Source organism: Atractosteus spatula, chromosome 6, assembly GCF_055471065.1.
Source record: "Atractosteus spatula isolate fAtrSpa1 chromosome 6, fAtrSpa1.hap1, whole genome shotgun sequence".
Lineage (NCBI taxonomy): Eukaryota > Metazoa > Chordata > Actinopteri > Semionotiformes > Lepisosteidae > Atractosteus > Atractosteus spatula.
The window spans coordinates 41018881-41039354 of record NC_142711.1 but is presented as its reverse complement, the minus strand read 5'-3'; the positions used below and the strand labels follow the sequence as shown (position 1 = coordinate 41039354).

The following is a 20474-nucleotide window of genomic DNA, read 5'->3' as shown; positions in this document are numbered from 1 at the left end:
TTAAGTAAGATTTGTAAAATGTATGAGCATGATTAATTAAGAGAATATTAATTCATAAATCGATAATTTATATAATTGTATTATTCATTAATTGTATTAAAATAATTATATTATTTAATATATAAATAACATGTTAATGGATGTATAACAATAATGCTTTAGCTTTGTACTGCAAAACGGCAGCAGTGAAATCAGATTCACTTCATTTCCTATCTTCTTATCTTAGACTTGAATTAAAAAGGCGCATGTCTACCAGAATACAGTATACAGTAAACATGGATTAAATGATCAAAATTATATCTTTGCATATACACATCTTTCTAAAATTATCTGGAGATGATTTGTTGTTGAACACTTTTTGTACTGCAGCAAAAGGTTAAAACTGTTACTTATGTTCATGTATTGTTTACTCATTGATTTGTGCATTATATACCATCAGTACCCTAGTCAATTAAATACCTATTGAACTACTTCTTTATGAAACTCAAGGCAGAATGTTACCAGACATTTCACAATGTAAACTAATATGAAGTATATGAAGGATTATTAGACAAGAGAAGTGAGGCACATAAAATGCAGTGTAGAGTATTGAAATTCCCATTGAATTTCTCAACAGGAAAAATTCCCATTGCTCCTATTCATCTATAGAAAAACATTGCACACATACTCATCTTTGTATATGGTTAAGATTAAATAAAACAATGATTTACAAGCAGTACAGGTATACCGAATTACATAAATCGTGAAATTAATGTAACACCTCTTTTTTAACAGATGTGTTTCTCTGCCACTCAGCTCGTAGAGATTTTCATGCTAGACCACCACTCTCAGATCTCTAAAGAACTCTTCAACAACATCTGTCCAGCAATCATCCAGCAGTTGTTGGGCAATGCTTGTGGCACTAGGGAACTAAATCTCAGGGACTCTCCTCCAAGTGCCATTGAAAGTAAGTTGATGTTCTGTAAAGATGGAAATAAAGTTAGGGCTCAATAAAAACAACTCTTCAATCTGAATTTGGATTTTAGTTAGTGCTCTTTGGCAGATTTCTTTGTTCAGGTTGATTTTCTCTTCATCCTAGAAACAACACTTGATACGACATTAAAGCTTTCTCAGTATATGCCAAGGATTTGGAACTCCTTGTTTCAGTCTATTAGTAATTCTGAGTCAGTGACTATTTTTAAAATTTAGATGAAGACATAGGTATAGTACACGATTTGGCTTTTTATAAATTATAAATTGCGTATTCATACTATTGTACTGTGTGTAATCTATTCCTACTAATTGAGATTTTTTTCTTATTATCTGTGACTTCCGATTGACATAATTTTTATATATATTATAACAAGGTACAAGATGCAAAATAAACTTTACAAATTATAATTTACTGGCAGAGTTGTATTAATTGCTCCAGATTTTTTTTAATAAGTACATTTAATATATGTCAATGATAAAACAAATAAATGCATAGTAGTTAATGGTTTGATCCATAGAGGAACAGCATTATTAACTAATTTACAGGCTTAGTTACGTGCCAAAGAAAGAAACAATATTCAACAAAAGTTTTAAATTACTCTCAGTGTTGTAATTTAATTTTGCAATACAGTATGTACTGTACATGTAACATTTTATACAAGACTTAAAAGATCAGTTGATACATCTAAATACAAGCAAGAGCTAATAGTTACTGTCAGCATAATTGATTTATTAAGGAATACAGATTATATACAGTAATTCTTATCACTTATTATTTGTATTTCCTGTTTTAAAACTATTCATTTATTAAAAAAAGAGAAGTACACCAAATACTGTACTTTTAGCTGGCTAAAGGAGTAGTTAACCATGGAAAGCCAGAATGAATCATCATTAAAAAAAACAACTGAATGATTATATAAATAGAAAAACGTTTGATAAAACCTGAGATTTTGTATTCAGTTATTATATACAGTACATGTTCACTGCTGGTAGGAAAAACAGGTTAGTAATGTGCATGGGACTACTTGTAAAATAGTGAGGTAATGTTTTATGCTTAATTAAACAGACCTTTTAAAATAAAGTTCATTACATTGGCAACAGAGAACAAATATTTTGGAATATGCTACTTGTGTTCTACACTTTGTTCTTTTACAGCTATTACGACATTTTTGTGGTTTGCAACAGGGATCACCAAAATGGAAATAATTAATACATGGTCTTATATTATACATACATTAGCTCTACTAAATAAGAAAATAGTAAAGTAAATGGATAATTTAATGAGCAAAAAGTAATTCAAGAGACTTATTAAATATGTTTGCAGCAGGAAGACTATAAACTACAAATGACATACAGTAGGTACAGTATGATCATGATGTAGGTTTATCTCCAAAACGGTTGTTCACCTTGGGATGTACTGTAAAAGTCACATGCTTTTAGCATAGTGGCAACCATTGGAAGCAATGCAGGTTGTTAATCTTTAACTCTTTATTCGAAAAAGGGTTAAGAAGGTTGTCTTCTGGGATTCTGCTCCATTCCTGTCGTAGAATTTAGACAAGCATGTAGTGTACGTGTTCACGTGTCTCTGAGCCCATAGATGATGTTTCATCCCATATCATCTCACAATTTAATGAGGCTTAAGTCTGGAAACTAGGACAAATGAACAAAAAGACGGTAAAAAGAAACATCATGAGGATGTGTACTGTCCTGCTGAAAAACACAAGAACAAGACGGTAGGAAGGGCACAAAGTGACATTCTAGGATCTGAACAATGTATTGCTATGTATTTAAGACCTGTATTGCTACTGTATGTGTACAAGACCATCATACTTGGACCTCCTCAACAGCCTTGCCAAGGTGTCATGACATGGTCTTCCACTTTGTGACCTGTCATTGACATATTGTATATGCAATAGTCTTTGCCAAATTAGGAGTACTACTGCTGTACTGTAGTACTGTAGTAGAGTAACTGTTCCTCTCTATTAGAAGGTGATTTAGTGAATCAATATCTAATCCATTAACTTTTTTAAAATCATATACTGTATATATGGAGCAATACATTCTTTTGATTGTATTTATGTATTGTAAAAGTCATGTTATGATGCTGCTGAACTTTTTCCTTTGCAGAATATGGCTACAGCACAGTGGCTATCTTGATCATTACAATTGGTTCAATGCTTGGCATTGCTTTGATCTTTTTCCACTCCTGTCAAGAGACATATACCCTGGTGTTACAACTTTTTGTTGGCCTGGCAGTTGGGACCCTTTCAGGTGATGCACTTCTTCATCTTATACCACAGGTAAGAGACACTCAAATCGGGGATGGTGTCAGTGATATTTACTAAAGCACTCTATTTATTATAGATGGAGCCATTCAGAAATGCAAAATGAAACGCAAATCAGAGGTGGCTCAGTGGTAGGATTCAAGCCTTTTACATGATAGGGTTTGGGTTTGATTCTATTTGATTTTGCCTCTCCTGCTGTATTCTTCTCGCATTCTTTATTGTTCTTTTTTGTCTGTCTTATATTTCTCACATGACTTTCTTTTTATCTTCTAGAAATTTCCATCCTGATAAACGGTCCAGCTATCTGATCTATATTCAAATTGGTCTCATATCTAGATAGACTAATGTGCAAACACATTAGTAATCCCTTTATATAGCTGTTTTAATCATGTTAATGTTGATATCTCTTTTTTAAATAAGAGGCTCTAATCAATATAGTAATTTAATTATGCTGGATTAAACTTAAATAAAAAAAATCACTATAGTACTATAATTTCCTTTAATAATACTAAGCTAATAGATAATTGTAGCTGTTTCTTTTCCATAACATCCAATTTCTAATCACTTCATACAGTTCAGGGTCACAGGGGAGCTGGAGCCTATCCCCACTGGTGATCCCAAGGCAGAGTACAACTTAGACAAGACACAGTCAATCACAGGGCACACAAAAACAAACACCTAGGGCCAATTTCTCAGAAGCCAATTAACCTACCAGTATTTTTGGTGGATGGGAGGGAACCAGAGCACCCAGAGGATACCCACATACTGTAAACACAGGGAGAACATGCACACTCCAAACAGATAGCACCCCAGGTCCAGAATTGAACCCAGGGCCCCCTTGCTACAAGGCAGCAGTGCAAACCACTGTGCCACTGTGCCACCGTGATCCTGAATGCATCTTTTGTCATGTTTAATTATACAGTACATACTGTACACAAAAGCGCAATGACCTTAATGCACTTCAGTAGGGAGAAATGAGTCACTGCTGAAATTAATATTGCCTTATGAGTCCTTAACATGTACTATATAACTGTTGAATTCTTCATCAAAGGAGCAGGACACAGTCTTGTGCAGATTTAGTTTTATTGAGCTCAATAAGTACAGCAACATGCGCTGGGTCTGCCCCGCAGAACAGACACACTGCAAGGGGTTCCCCAACTCTTATATGCAGTACACAGTATCAGAAACAAAAGTTACTACTTCATACTTTCACAACGTAACAAAAGGTGGTTTGACATGTACTGTAGCAAAGGTTGATTTGACACTTTTAAGTGTTTTGTCTTGTTTATGGTGTGTTATTTCCTCCCCTTTCAACACTTGTAGCAGGGCATGTGTTGTTGCAGCTGTTGGTAAATGTCAGCTTTAATTTGGTCTAACAAATATTTTGAGACAGCCTAAGCTAGCAGATCTCAGCAATCACTCTAATGACTTCTACAATATGGTTCAGTATTAATGTTGTAGTGCTGGATATGTGTGGGATAGATATACTGTATGTCCTACTTCACTGTAAAATGTTATAATTATTAACACAACCCAAATTAATTAATAATAAAAATAATGCTTTTCAAAGGTACAACAATCACAGATAACAAATTGTTATTTTGTTATTTGTATGAAAAACAACAGTCACCTACAGTTCATAGTCTACAAAAAGGCATGTCACAGAAGAAAGGGCACTAACAAAAAAAATCTAAAGAGACAAGTTTTTTTTTCCCAGGCTTTCATCTTACATAGGTCTGGTTTTGTTTCTCTTTATAGAATCAGAAGGTGGCTTTCCTCTCAAATACATAACTTGTCTTATTATAAAATGGTATTAGCCTCTTTGTAAACATGAGTAAAAATTAATTTAAAAAATGAAATAAATTCATATTTCATAATGATTTACATAGAACATCAACATTGATATATTAAATGAAAATCAAAGTCCTACTCGACTAAGACATTCTACATTGTTTGATAAGGATATTTGGCAAAAGACAACACTTGTGGCCACAAGGCCTTCAGGCTGAACTTATTGTAAAAAGCAGAGAAGACATACTGTATGGAAGACATGGTGGAACCACATATAGTATGTGTCATTTAAATCTTTTTGTGTGAACATTTTAAATTCCTAACTATTGAACTAAAAGATAAAAAAAAAAATTGTACATATACACTTTTTTTATTTGGATTTGCTACGTATTTCTATGCCAACAATTTGGAAGTGACAATTAAGTCAGTTCAACACAATCCCTTTAACACCATAGAAATTATGGTCAGAATGTGTATAAGTCTCTGAACATGTGAACTGAGTAGCCATCTACCATTTTTCACACTATGATTCCCCTGAGTATCAACAGAAAAGTTAACTGAACAGAGGACTAATGTTATTGACACTGGAAGAACAGTTACTCCATAGCAACCCAGTAAATACCTGGAAAGCTACATGGATCACTGTGGTATCAAAGCCTGAGGATACTTTGGCTCAAACCCAAGTGGCATTTAATCAATTTTGTACCATGGGTTGTGCCATTCTAGTTCTAAGCAGTTGCCATGGTAGAGACATTTAAGTCTGCACCATAGGGAACAGCTTCGCCCCAGAAATAGACTTCATTGGATTATTCAGGATCCCTTAATTTTTTAATTGAAATTTCTTCTTAAATGGAGTTTGTAACAAAAGATTGAGAGGGATAACAACAACCAGGTTCAATCAGACTCGGCTGTCAGTCATTAGCAATCACTCCTTACTCCTTACTTTTCCTCTCCTAAAACACTATAAATACCATATGCGATCCCCTTCTCTCCCTTGCATACATCTTTTTCCATGGACCATACTACAACCTCATCTTGTTGTCTTGCTCGCTTGCTGTCTTGCTGTCTCGACTTTTCAATGAATATTCACATTTGCTTCTCCTAAGCATAGCCTGATCTCAGCCAGGAACTGTGGCTCCCCTCAATCTCCATGTACCTGCAAGCATTTCATCTGCTGCCTTGCTACAGTATCTCATTTATTTGCTTTTCAACCTCAGCTAGCCTCATCTACAGGTCTTTCTCCTGTGGGGAAAAAAATCGGGCTGCTCTGGACAAACGCAAATTCACCATCACGTTCGCAAATCGTGTCCCATCCATTTGAAACCTTTCCTCCCATTATCAACTGGGCAGTAGCACAGCGTCACCAAACTCTCTGCTAACACAAAGTTCCGTTGTACAATGTACATCTAGGAATACTGCTTCGTTTTAACTACAGTATCAAAGATATACAACAAGTCTTGGGCTTCAAAATCTTAGGCCTGGTTGCTAACAGGATCCTGATCCAGTTCCAGTTCCTTATTCAGTTTCCGACAAAACTAAAGAGACAAAAAATCTGGGGTAGCATCTCTGGAATTTATCACGCAACAGTTTTGGGACCATTCTGTAGCAGACTCTAGCCTCAGCCAGGGTCCCCTACCTAAGTTTTTACAGAAAACTCACATGGAGTTTTATGTTCTCCTTATATTTCGCTGTGAGTTTCCTCTGGATACTCTGGTTTTCTCCCACAGTCCAAGATTACTGGAAGATTAATTTGCTTCTTGTAAAACTGGCCCTGTTATGTGCATGTATGTGTTTATGTCTGTTTTCCCTGCAATGTACTGGTGTTCTGTCCAGGGTGTATCCCACCTTGTGCCTGTTGCTTGCTGGAATTAGCTTCAGCTCCCCCGTGACCCAAAATTGGAAGAAGAGGTTAGAAAATAGAATCCACTGATAGAATACACTGAGTCTGCCTTTTTATTTTATTTACGTTTAATCCATCATAAATATCTTGCTATCAGCCAACCTCTATGTGGCTATTTACAAGAATTGGAAGCTATAGAGCAGCCTCTTGTGAGAGGTCAGGTGTAACTGCAGCCCGGGTAAACTGTCCTACCACAGAAATGCTTTATTTTGAGTACAACCTATAATAATACAGTAGATTAATGGTTTAATAGATTTCAATAAATATTTTATAGCCATTAAACAGACATGCAATACAGTTAACTAAAGTATATCACGTAGAATTGTATATCTTTTTAACTGTGCCTGTGACATTTGCCTTGATTGGTAAAATAAAGATTGGTGTATTGTACATGAAAAACAGTGGGAATTGCTGTGTGTGTCACTGTGTTGGACAATGTAAGTTTCAATGCAAGCTTGTGAAAAATATTTAATGTTGTTGAAGGATGATTCACTGGCAGGTTGTTTGGGAAAACTAAACAAATTAAGATGTAAACTTTGATGCACCAACACACAAACTGTTGTTTTTTAAATGTATAACTATGGGTTGCTCATTGTTTATTTAAATTTCTTTTCTTCCCTTTAAACATTAATCAACGTTTTTTAACATGCCTTAGTATCCTTATTTAGAGATAACTATTATATTCTATGGAGTTTACCTTTCTTTTTAAGATTGCAGAGATATTAACTGATGTATGATAATATGCATAGGATAATATTAGTCCAAAAATAACATTTTCAGAACATATCTTAACTGATGAAGTAAATAAAAAAAGAGCTATGATACCTCCTTGATGACCGTGTTAGGTGACAACAGAAAAGAAAGAAAGGGGGAAATGAAGCATATTAAAGGATAAGCAATTATCTGTCCATCACCATCAGCCACTTTACCTGAACTGTCACCTAACCACTGAGACACTAAGTGCATGGAGAGAATACTTCCTGGACAGGACAGTATATTGCAGGATGTGTGTGTTCTTTTGTTGCATTTGTTTAAAATGCATTTCCTTCTTTTATATTGAATTTGTGTACAGTGGAAGAATTCTGTGTTTTAAGAATAAGAAATTATACAATTTTGGTGTCTTTCAATCAAATCGAAATGTCTTCAGTATTAGCATTCAGTGCTCATACCATCGCAATCACAAAGAATGAAAAGCACATGCACTAAAAGCTTCTGTTTCTCTAAGATTCTGGGCCTTCACAGTCACAGTGAAGATCACCATTTAACAGAAGGCAAAGACTATCTCTGGAAGATTCTGGGGATTATTGGAGGGATCTACGGGTTCTTTCTCATTGAGAAGATTTTTTTTCTGGTTATGCCCGGACAAACTAAGGTAAGACCTTTCTGAGAACATCTCTAAAAAACAGGATAAAGGAAATTTTTAATATACTGTAGTTGTATAACATATTAAGGCAATATTTAATTTTTAAAATGAGCTTTTCAATGTGATATGATCACTTTGTGAACTTCAGGCATTTTTTAAGAACAGTCCAACAGGCTTGCTGTAATGCTATTAGCTTTACACTTTAACAGAAAATATAGCACATATTTGATGCATTAAATAAATTATGGTTTGATAAAAGTTAGGTTCCCAGGCATCGCATCAGTAAACATCTCCCACTGGAATACCAGCTGAGTCCTGCAGCCTTTGGGCGCATGGAGAGAGTGGGGATTTCTTTATCATGTACAGTGCCTTGCAAAGTATTCAGACATTGTCTGATGTTTATATTATGTTGCTTTAAAACCTGCAGTCATGACACTTTAAAGTAGTAAATAAATTTTGTTATATGCACAGTAAAAAGATAATATGAAAGCAAAATGGAAAAATCATGATTGCATAAGTATTCAAACCCTTTGCTGTGAAGGATTGTTTTTATCTTTTATATAGTGTAACACCATGATTATCTTAAAATCATCATAATCATAACACTTGTAATCTTATGCAGTACCTGCACTTTCTGTGTAACCTAGTAGTGATTCGAAGCATTACATCTGTAGATTGTAAGAAATCGTTCCTGTTTAAAACACTTCTTTTGTTAACAATATGTCCTTGTAATTCTGACATGACGCATGGATGGTACGTTTTTTGAAAGGCAAGAATGGAAAGTCTCCCAGTTGCTGGATGAGGGGGGCTGTGAGAATTGTAACTTCTGTTATCTGGCTATAAAGAGAGCTCTGCAAGGAAAAAATAACAGAGAAAGAAAAAGAGAAACATTTTCTTCCTCCCATGCTATTGTGCCGTAACTTTAGCTGAAATAAAGGCCTGATGAGCACTTCACCTCTGTAGCCTGGACTGTGATTCATTTCCCGTTCTCCTGAAAAGGGGTACCCTCACCCATTTACCTTCAGCTTCAGCTACCCCAGGCCTAAATTAGTGGTGCAACTGAACCACTGAACCACACAATGAGTTGAGAGGCCTCTGTCTTTGTGCAATCATAGATTTTCACCTGATTTCAGAATAAAATCACCTGTTTATGTGTAGTTCCCTAGTCAGGTGGTGGATTTCGAGCAATATCCTCGAACGGCACTGTCAAAGTCCTGCCTTGAATTCTATTAAGAATCCGTTTGAAGACTGGAAAAGTGATGTTCATAAGTGATCCCCAAGGCACGTGAGAGAAACTGAGCCAAATCTGCCAAGAATAAATAGGCAACAAATGCATCAAAACAGTGTACAAACTTGGAAGAGACTTCCCTAAAAAGACTCCTGGTTGTAATTAATACCAAAGGTTTGAATGCTTATGCCTTATTTAAGATTGTTCTTTTTAAACATCTTATTTTTTAAAAAATTACATATATCCTTTTATTATTTCAACAAATGGACATCATAGGAAGGATCTGAATAATTTTACAAGGCATTTTAAAATAAGACCTTCACACTTCACACTGCACAACCTCAGACTGACATGAAACTACCTTTTACCATTTGGAGTTATGTGGGTTGACATCTCGATCACAGCTGCTTTTACTTCATTGCACAAAACAGAATTCACAGACTTAGCACTTGGGTAGAATGCATGTGTGTGTAGCCCTTGGACTCAAATGGATTGCAAAGAAAAATGAATGGCTATGCAACACTGGGATATAAAAAGGGGTTGGGGCAACTGTAGTTTTTGTATACATAAGTAATTTCAATATGTGGCTATGTTCTTGAGATAGGCACATAAGTCATGGTTTTGATTGCATGAATGATTTTGAAGACTTTATGAAACTAGCATTGCTCACTGCCTGCTTTATAGTTAATGAATTATATGGGCGATTTGCAGATGGTTTTCTTACAGAGCAAATTGGGTCTGTTAAGTTAAACCATCAAAGCAATCCCATTATACATTGAACTCAATACAATTGCTCATTAACCAGACTTATAAATCTTAAATTGACCAAGGTAAGTTTTTTTTTCCTTAATAGAGTCCTTCATTTGCAAATGAACACTTGAATCATTCCCATGACCTTCCCTTGGAGTCAAACTGCAATAACCAATCTCAAAGAGGAAAATCCATATCAACTATGCAACTGGTGAGTGCACCTCTTATATAAGGTACTGTTCTTTATTTGTTTTTGAACATTGCACATAATGTTTGTAGTGCATTTACTGTAGCATTACTGTTTATAACAGCAATGTGTTTTGTAATCAGAAAATGAAACATGGTATATTGTAAGATAAAATGATTAATAGTATTCCATGCTAGAAAAAATAGAATGTCAACAGATTTGTTTTTTGACTAAAATCTAAAAAAAGATATTCATAGGCATTTATATTGAGTCATCAATGTCCCCATACAGACAAAGTAAGGAAGAGATAAGAAAAAAAAGGCACAAAAGTTAGTGGATTGTGACTGCATAGTTGCAGTATGATAACCTACTGTATGTCTTGTAGAAACCTATGACCTCTACTTATCACACACCCCTGGCAGACTTTCCAACAGAGTATTTATAGTTTGATTACTTACCGTACAGCTTTATTACCTGTTGGTATGGAATGCAGTATAGGTTACATGCAGTTCTTCTGACTTCTCTTTTCAGATAATGAAATTTGAATTTGCCAACTTTATACAACTATATTGTGAATCTTCAGGATTATTCTGCAAGCTGAAACCGTATTTCTAAACCAATTAAATAATGTTGTGCTACTCCAAAACAGGGTATTCCTGAAGATTCTGAATGTACAGAAATACATTCTGAAGATGCTGAAGTGCACCTCCCTACAAGTCCAAAGAGTGAGATATTACATTAAATTCTCTACAAAATGAAGTGGGTTTATTGCAACAGTAAGGAACTGACTAATGCATGAAAGCATTATATTCTATAAAGAGAATGATCTTAATTTAAGTTTAATTGTAATGTAATAGAAATTACAGTAAATAACTAATTCCACAAAGAGCAATTTAATATTTTAGAATTAGAGATGAGTCAGAAAGCACAAGTTATTGTTCCTTGTCTCGAATTTATAACTCATTTGTATTTTCAGGGCAGGGTGTTTCCTTGCTGGCTGTCATGGTCATAGTTGGAGATAGCCTTCACAATTTTGCTGATGGTCTTGTTGTTGGGGCAGCATTTTCATCCTCCACAGAAACTGGCATGGCAACAACTGTTGCCATACTATGTCACGAAATCCCTCATGAAATGGGTAGGTTTTCAGTGTTCCTTGTTAATCAGGAGTTTAACTATGGCCAAATCACAAGCATTGCACTCAATGGTGAAGTTGACCGGAGAGGGAAGAACACAATAATCACCATCAAGTAGAGAAATGGAACTTTAACTCTTTAAGCAATTAAGACTGGAAACCTTAAATGCACTTTTTCATAATGTGTGGAAAGTAATACTATATACGTATTAAGTGCCTGCAACAGATAATTTCATTATTATTAAATAACATAAAATACTGCTGGGCAGCAGTGGCACAGTAGTTAGTATTACTAGTTACTAGTGGTTACTATTATTAGTTAGTATTGCAGTACTGGGGCCCTGACTTCAATTCCTGGGCTTCTATTTGCATGGGGTTTGTATGTTCTCCCTGTGCTTGCCCTGGTTTCCTCCGTGTACTCCAGATTCCTCTCATGGTGTGTGTGTGTGTGCTTGTGTCTGTGTGTGCCCTGCAATGGACTAGAGTCCGATCCAGAGTGTAACCTGCCTTGTGCCTGTTGCTTGCCAGGATAGGCTTCTGCTTCCCCTGTGACCCTGGATAAGCGTATTAGAAAATGGATGGGATGATGGATAAAATACTGCTATTTTATATAAAAAATTAACTTCATCCTGCCTGCATCTGTGTCTGCTTTTCTTAATGCAGGTGACTTTGCAGTTCTGCTGAATTCTGGCCTCTCCGTGAAAAGTGCCATGTTATTAAATTTTATCAGTGCCCTCACTGCCTTTATTGGGCTTTACATTGGACTCTTCGTATCCTCAGACACAGAGGTGCAACAGTGGATATTTTCAGTCACAGCAGGGATCTTCTTATACCTGTCTTTAGTGGAAATGGTAAGCTGAAAAACTGATGCGTCCGCATCCAACACTTCAAAAATTTCTGTTGGTTTTTGATTTTCTACTAGTATGCACTAAACCTGGAATGAACTCTTTAGCTGCTTGAATAATCAGACCATTAAGTTAGTTGTGGTAACAATGTGACTGCAGAATTGGCCAATTACATGCCTCATCATGGGGAGTTCACTCCATTCTCTGTTATTTATCCTCTTCTCCTGGCTTCTGCTGGGCCAACCTGTCTGATTGATTTGAAATTACTTTACAGACAAGCCCAATGAAAACAATTATTGCATATAATATTAGAATCTTAAAAAGGGAGAAACCTCTTAATAGCTCAGTTTAATTTTGTAAAGTTAAATTGGACAAGCATCCTGGCTTTAAATAAATTAGGAATTTCTGCAGCTTTACATTTACCTTGCTTCTGTTCTCTCACTCTAGAATCTTATATATTCCAATTAAGTAATTACACTTAGTGACTGTCCACTACGCAGTTGTTAAAGTACTACCTAATTTTGAGGTGTCTCTTTTTCAGAAATGAAAATTTCCATTCATTAATTTAGTCTTTCTGAAAGTGAATTCTTGCTCACTTGTGACACTGGGAATCTGCTGTCTATCTTTGCATGTACAGTATCTTGCATAGAACTATATCCAAAAAAGACAAAGTCAGGTATGCACCAATTTTTGTTTCAATTGCAGCTTCCAGAAATGAGCCATGTGAAGACTGACCGGCTCTGGCTGATGTTCCTGTTGCAGAACTTAGGGCTGTTGCTTGGCTGGGGCTGCCTCCTTGTGCTGGCTCTCTACGAGCACAAACTGAAGTTCTGAAAGGTACAAACGCTGCAGCATTGAAATTACCTACAGAACATTAAATTCAGACCTGACAGAAAAGGATATAATACAAGAAATAAGAAAACTACTTGTGCTGATATATTTTTTCTGTACATATTGTACTGGTACTTGTAGAATGGTACTGTATGTTCTTTATATCTTCGTGAGAATTCACTTAGTTATATACTCAATACTGTAAATTGTTGTTAACAATCTACTATTGTAATGATAAACAATCCAAAACATTTAAAAGTCTACTAAAAAACGTTTTATTTTTATTCATTTAAGAAGACTAATTTGATGTATAATATCATGGCAGCAAAAACAAATAAATTTATGAGAATTCACAAAACCAAAAGGCTCAGTACAACCCACTTAAACTCTTGGAAACTTGGAAGACAACATTAACAAGATTCAGTTTTGTGAAAAGATGTTATTAGCACTTGAACATAAGAAAGGTTTGCAAACAATAGTGGCCATTCACCCCATCATGCTTGTTTTGTAGATAAGTAGCTACTGTAGTGCTAACATTTTGTTCAGTGTCCAGAGTAAGTGCTTCAACAAGCTGATGGGAGGCCTGTTCCATATACAGTTATATGCAAAATTTTGGGCACCCCTGGCCAAATTACGTGTTGTTGATTTTCTAAGTGAAAAGAAGTGAACACAACCTTTGCAGCGAACAAACTAAAACTTGACATATTTCTGCAACTTTTAATGCACAGTTACTATTTATTTGCTGAAATTAACAGATTTAACAAAAATAAAACAGCAAATGTGGCATGTGCAAAAGTTTGGCCACCCCATCAGTCAGTACTTAGTAACACTCCCTTTGGCAGAAATAACACCACTTTATTAACCCTTACAATTTCTTGCATTAGGAATTATCTTTTTGCATACCCCAGCTTGCTCTCCATGAGACACAAACAGGGAGAGAGCCTGGGGTCAGAGCACAGGGTCTACCATTGTACAGTGCCCCTGGAGCAGTTGGGGTTAATGGCCTTGCTCAGGGGCCCAACGGAGTAGGATTCCTCTGCTAGCTGCAGGATTTGAACCAGCAACCTTCCAGCCATAGGTGCAGATCCTTAGCCACAGAACCACCGCTCCACCCCGAAACAAAGGAAAGCAAGGCCAACTTTGAACGGGCACACTTGTCAGACATTGAGCACAACAAGGATGGGATTTGAACCCATGCATGCAGAGCACAATAGATTAGCAGTCCATCTCCTTAACCACTCGGCCACCTTGTCAATAATTAATTGACCCAGGTGGGACTCGAACCCACACTCCCCAGCTCCGGAGGTTGATGCCTTATCCATTAGGCCACTGGCCTTGCAGAATGCGTCGACTCCAGAAATATTCTTAGGTCGTCTTGCTTGCACTGCTTTTTTGAGATCTACCCACAGATTTTCAATAATATTCAAGTCTGGGGACTATGAAGGCCATTCCAAAACCTTAATCTTTCATTTCTTGAAGTAGTTCATGGCTGATTTTGAGGAATGTTTTGGATCATTGTCTTGTTGTAATATCCAACCTCTTTTCACCTTCTGTTTCTTCACTGACTGTGGGACATTAGCTTCCAGGATTTGTTGATATTTAGCAGAATCCATGCTTCCCTCTACCCGCACAATATTTCCTGTGCTACTGGCTGCCACACAACCCCAAAGCATAATAGATCCACCCCCATGCTTAACAGTTGAAAAGGTGTTCTTTTCTTCAAAAGCTTTTCCTTTTTTCTCCAAACATACCTTTGGTGATTGTAACCAAAGAGTTACATTTTTAGTTCATCAGACCACAGCACTTGGTTCCATAACATCTCTGGCTTACCTGTAAGTGTTGTATTGCATACTTCAGACGCTGAATTTTGTGATGAGATTGCATGTAAGGTTTCCTTCTGATGACTCTTCTATTAAGATCATGTCTGTGCAAGCAACGCTGCACAGTGGACCGGTGCACCACTACTCCTGTGCCAGCTTAACCTTCCTGCAGGTCCTTTGCAGTGATATGTGGGTTTTGCTTTGCATTCCTGACCAGTTTATGAGCAGTTCTATCTGAGATTTTTCTTGGTTTTCCAGATCTTGTCTTGACTTCCCTTAACTTCCATTTCTTAATGACATTTCGGACAGTGGAAATTGCAAGCAGGAAGCGTTTAGATACCTTTTTTAGCCTGCTTTGTAAGAGTCAATTATCTTTATTTTCTGATCCTCAGTCAGCTGCTTAGAGGAGCTCATGGTTGTTGAGTGTAAGCACAACACCCTGAGAGGTTCGAAGAGTCAGAGAATTTATGAAGCTCTGGAATTGTCATCACCTGACTTAGATTAAGGCCTAACGAGTCAATTAAGTTCTGAGACCTTACAAAAAAATAACATTAGTGGATCAACTGGAAGGGTGCCCAAACTTTGCACATGCTACATTTACTGTATTATTTTTTTCAATCTGTTAAATTTAACAAATAAATAGTAACTGTGCATTACAATTTGCAGAAATATGTCAAGTTTAAGTTTGTTCGCTGCAAAGGTTGTGTCAACTTCTTTTTACTTAGAAAATCAACAAAACATGTAATTTGGCCAGGGGTGCCCAACCTTTTTCATAAAACTATACTTAACAGAAATGGTTACTATTTTGGGTTCCAAATTTATTCTCCTAAAATTTCCAGTTGTGACCATGTATTCTTGTTTCACTAGAAGATATGTAACAATGCTTTAGGATGAACATATCTTTACCACTCAGGATTTTTTATACTTGGATAATATCTCCCTTCAATCTGATGTGAAGAGATTTACCTCACTCAGCTTGTCCATATATCACAGCCCTTCTTCTTCTAAGTCTATAACATATTTTCTGTGGTATTTCCATCAAAACTGAACATAATATTCTGGATGAGGTCTTACTAGTGTAGTGGTACAGAATTCCCCCTTTCATTTATTTTTAAATATGCTGATTTGTTCTACATTTTGTCCCTCTTACTATTTAAAATATTTGACAATTTCTTAGTCTTGCTGTATGACCAGAGATTGGACACCTCCATGATAACAGGGACAGTTCTGCCCTTCTACAAGAAGTAAGCCTGTTCTCCAGAAGTATCTCAATGTTAACAATAAATGGTTCAAACCATAAAAATCAGCAGTCGGTGCAATTTTTACCTTTTTCATCCCGCAAGGAATGACAAGTATTTATACAACACTGAAGTCACAGCACGTAGTTGGTGTAAATAATGTGCTTAATTATAATGGAACATATCCTGGGATCTTGAGGAAAGAAGATCTGTCAATATACAGAGTGGTTATGGACAAGCAGACAAACCTACAGAGCTCACTAGCCTACCTTATACAGTAAGTGTTACAGTGTAGGTGCACTTTCTATTGGAGTGTACGCTTATACACTCTTCCAGTCTGACTAATCCCTGTATACTGCAGGAAGTAATATGCTTCCTATCATCACAAATTATACTACCAAGAGCCCTTAATTAAATTATATGACTTGATTCAAGTGAGTTAGTAACAGACTGCAACCCACTAGGTTCAAAATAGTCTTGGAATGCCAAATTACCTGCTGGCTGGCTACCTTATCAGGTAGCTTTCATTTTCCCCTTTTCCAGCAGCTGTTTATTTGAGGCATAATTGGCCTCACACAGCCCAACTCAATGTTATAAAATCCAAATTCCACAGTAAAACATTATACTGTAGGCTTTGTGAAGCACTGTACTCCATAATACTTTAGATCAATTGTATTTGGTTCTTTTAAGAAGTTTACTCATTTAAAGTCCTAATAAAGCCAAATGTTGAATCTTTTCAAAGGTTTTGTTACGTAGCTAAAATTTTAAACTGTAGCTCAGAATCAATAAACAAAATGTCCTAGTGGTAAAGAGTTTGCCTGCAGGGCAATTTAACCTTGTATATACAATAAGATGTATTTTGTTTTTAAATTTCACTTTTATGGTGTGGTAATGTAATTATTCATCTGCCCTGCTTTAACGTTCTGAAAAAATGATTAACATAATGTCTATTTAAATATGACATGTCTATGTAATTTCGAGAAGTGCTAAATAATCTGTGGGTATGGTTATAGAAGGTAAAAGCCACAACCTCAGAGTGGCCTTGGATTGTGAAAGGAATAAAATCTCACGACTCTTGACTGTTTCCTATTTCTCACAAGTTAGGTTGTAATGGTTTGTGCGCATGCAATACAAATAACAAATACTATCTGTGTGTGAAGTGGTCTTCTCCTTTGTGGCTAAACTACAGCTTATTGCTTACCGGAAATGACCCTGTGAAACAAGAGGAGAATAATTTAAAAAACCATAGATATAATGGATTAAAAATTTGTATCAATAAATTTCAGTAGGTTTATAAAATCCTGTTGTTCCCTTGTTTTTAACATTTTTTTTGTATTTTGAACTAATTAATTTAGAGGGAGACACAGTAGCACGGCGGTTAGAATTACTGCCTTGCAGTGGGTCATGGCTCTGGGTACGTTTCCTGTGGTGCTATCTGCATGCAGTGCAGTGTTTCTCCCTGTGTTTGTGTGTGTTTCCTCTGGGTACTCCAGTCTCCTCCTACAGTCCGAAGACATGGTGGTGTCTTCATTGGCGTCTGTAAAAACTGACCCTGGTGTGAATGTTTGTGTATGTGTGTGCCCTGTGATGGACTGGCATCTGATCAAGCGTGTATCCTGCCTTGTGTCTGTTGCTTGCCCAGATAGGCTCTGACTCCCCTGTGGTTCTGTATTGGATTCTTAATTTTGTGTCTGTACTTATATAATAAGAGTCAGTGGCACTGAGCATGTTACAGAAAGTAACATTCTCTTTAAACCTAGACATTGTAGAGGTCTCAGCAACCGAATTAATTGTGCTGTAATAGTTCAAGGACAGGAAACAAAATGAGCTTATTCCATGCTGAAAAGAGAAGAAAACAAACACAACGTTTTGGCTCCACAGAAGAAGAAGTCTCCACAGCCGTTGTGTTTCTTTTCTTCTCTTTTCAGCATGGAATAAAACTTTACTTGTTCCTTTGCAGCCTACGCATGCTGATGGAGCCACCTACTTGAAAAAATTAGCTTGTTTGAATGATCTCTATTTTCTGTTACATGTGTGCCATGGTAAATGTTTTGTAGCTGCAACAGAGAAACATTTGTCTAAAAAACCAAAGGACGTTCTTAAACACTTAGCTTTGCAATTTTCAAGTGTATGTAACAATGGCAGGAAGTTCACTAATTATTATCAAGATTTCTTTGCCTGTGGATTGCCTGGAACTTGAGGCCTCCAACAGCTATGGAATTTTCAGGAAGTCCCAAGGTTTTAGGGAATTGTTTTCAACATGACTGTTGGCCTGTAAGGAAGGAAATCTTTTTTATCTTGCTTTCGATGTGTGTGTCAGTGCCTATCATCATATAGACTCTCTCAGCAAAAAAAGTCAAGATCAAAGGTCGAAAGGACAAAGTTCTTCCATCAGAAAGAAGTGATCTGCACTTTTCACAAAATGAAATAAAACAATCATTGATCTAAACTTAACACAAAGTGAAATAAAAATAATCACCAGCCAAGCTGTGAAATATCTCTTTTGATTGTCATAATATATATATAGAGAGAAGAAAACATATTTCCAAGCAGTCAAATTCACTTTGTTTTGTTTGTCAGCAAATCTTCAAATTTCCCTATAATAGGGGTTCTTTCACCATATCCAGTGATAATCTTTTAAAATGTTGCCCATAATCTTTCCACATACTGTATGCATTGAATGTTCTTTTTTATGATACTAATTTCTGTCACAACTTTATTGAAAACACTGAAAGTATTCCTGTTATGAAATTGAACTTTGGAGATTATAGTGTATAGTACTTATGTTAAATCGTGCCATGAGCACTGCTCAACGTATCAAATTACTCTTGCAAATGAATTCATGCATAATATCCATTAATTTAATTCATTCTAATTTTACTTTGTATATGATTGTTTTTAGAAAAATGTATTTGTAAATTATGTTTACTAATTAAAAAACCTTATCCTAATGGCTAATAGGTAAGACAGGGCATTAACTAACATGGGCATTGTTAGATACAAGGTTGATGTGTATTTTTAAACTAAACATCTTTCACAAACCTTATTGTGCATATTAATTTCCTTGCTGTTCCTAATGAAAGGGCAAATTTATACTGCTGTACATGCCTATTAAGAGAAAAATCACATGAAATTCACTCTTTCAGTGCATACCTCTTTTTATAAATAGAAGAAAGGTCATGTTTATGTCACATAGTCCAACAGGATGTACTGTATGTTTACTGAGGATTTGTGGATATATTGGATTTACAAAAGATCTCTGCTTGCTTTGAATCAAAGCGACCCCTAGTGAACATAAATAACATAATCTCATCTCATTTTCTACCTGCTTATCCCTGCTGAGGATCGCAGTGGTAACAGGCTGAGCTGGCCGGACCAGACTTCCGTTTCCCCAGCAACAGTCTCCAGCTCCTCCTGAGGGACTCACCATGGCTCCCAGGCCGGTTAAGAGACATAATTCATCCAGCTTGACCAGGCTCAGCCCTGGGGGTTCGTATCCGGTACACCTCCAGTGGGAGGTGCCAGGGGGCATCCTCACCAGACAACAGAACCACCTCACCGGGCTCCTCCATGACATAATATGTTGTATTAATTTACTAACTTTCTATAAAAGGAAACAATAGAAAAAATGTTATACACCACAAAGTAGTTAAAAATAAAAAAAAACAATTACATTTACAAAATTATACAATATACAAATTATATACAGTATTTAATTATAAAAATGATATATATTACATTGAATATTATTATAAAATGCAATTACATTGGCAATTAAAATATTATTATGGTAAATCAGATGTGATTTTGGAACTTTTTGCCTCTGCCTTTTTGCATTTGTTGCTTTAGCCCAACAATTTTTTTTTCTACCAGAATAAATGGACAGCTATGACAAATAAACCAATGTACAGTATAAAATTCATACCAGGTAATTCTCAACAGATGTATTTCTGATAAAATAATTACACATATTTATTTATGTAAGATTACATAACAGTTGCACTGAAATTCATTTTAATAATAAATATTTGTTAATGTTGTAGTTCAGGTGGGTAGCTGCGTCAGCATGCGTAGGCTGCAAAGGAACAAGTAATAGGTTTATTCCATGCTGAAAAAAAGAAGAAAGAAAACA

General features: G+C 36.0%; 1 protein-coding gene and 1 non-coding gene across 2 annotated transcripts in view; one reads left to right on the top strand and one right to left on the bottom strand.

The window, feature by feature from the left end:
- LOC148832886 (zinc transporter ZIP12-like) overlaps nucleotides 1-20137 on the top strand; it is a 29937-nt gene extending 9800 nt beyond the window's left edge. The window contains exons 6-14 of the mRNA XM_088919263.1: nucleotides 775-946; nucleotides 3100-3272; nucleotides 8174-8320; nucleotides 10393-10500; nucleotides 11126-11201; nucleotides 11453-11611; nucleotides 12272-12459; nucleotides 13159-13290; nucleotides 19694-20137. Of these exons, the coding sequence (XP_088775389.1) occupies nucleotides 775-946; nucleotides 3100-3272; nucleotides 8174-8320; nucleotides 10393-10500; nucleotides 11126-11201; nucleotides 11453-11611; nucleotides 12272-12459; nucleotides 13159-13287 (1152 nt within the window). The 3' untranslated portion in view covers nucleotides 13288-13290; nucleotides 19694-20137. The remainder of the gene's footprint in view (nucleotides 1-774; nucleotides 947-3099; nucleotides 3273-8173; nucleotides 8321-10392; nucleotides 10501-11125; nucleotides 11202-11452; nucleotides 11612-12271; nucleotides 12460-13158; nucleotides 13291-19693) is intronic.
- trnas-gcu (transfer RNA serine (anticodon GCU)) lies at nucleotides 14456-14537 on the bottom strand. The gene has a single exon. It is a non-coding gene; the product is annotated as a tRNA-Ser (tRNA).
- Nucleotides 20138-20474: the final 337 nt, after the last annotated feature.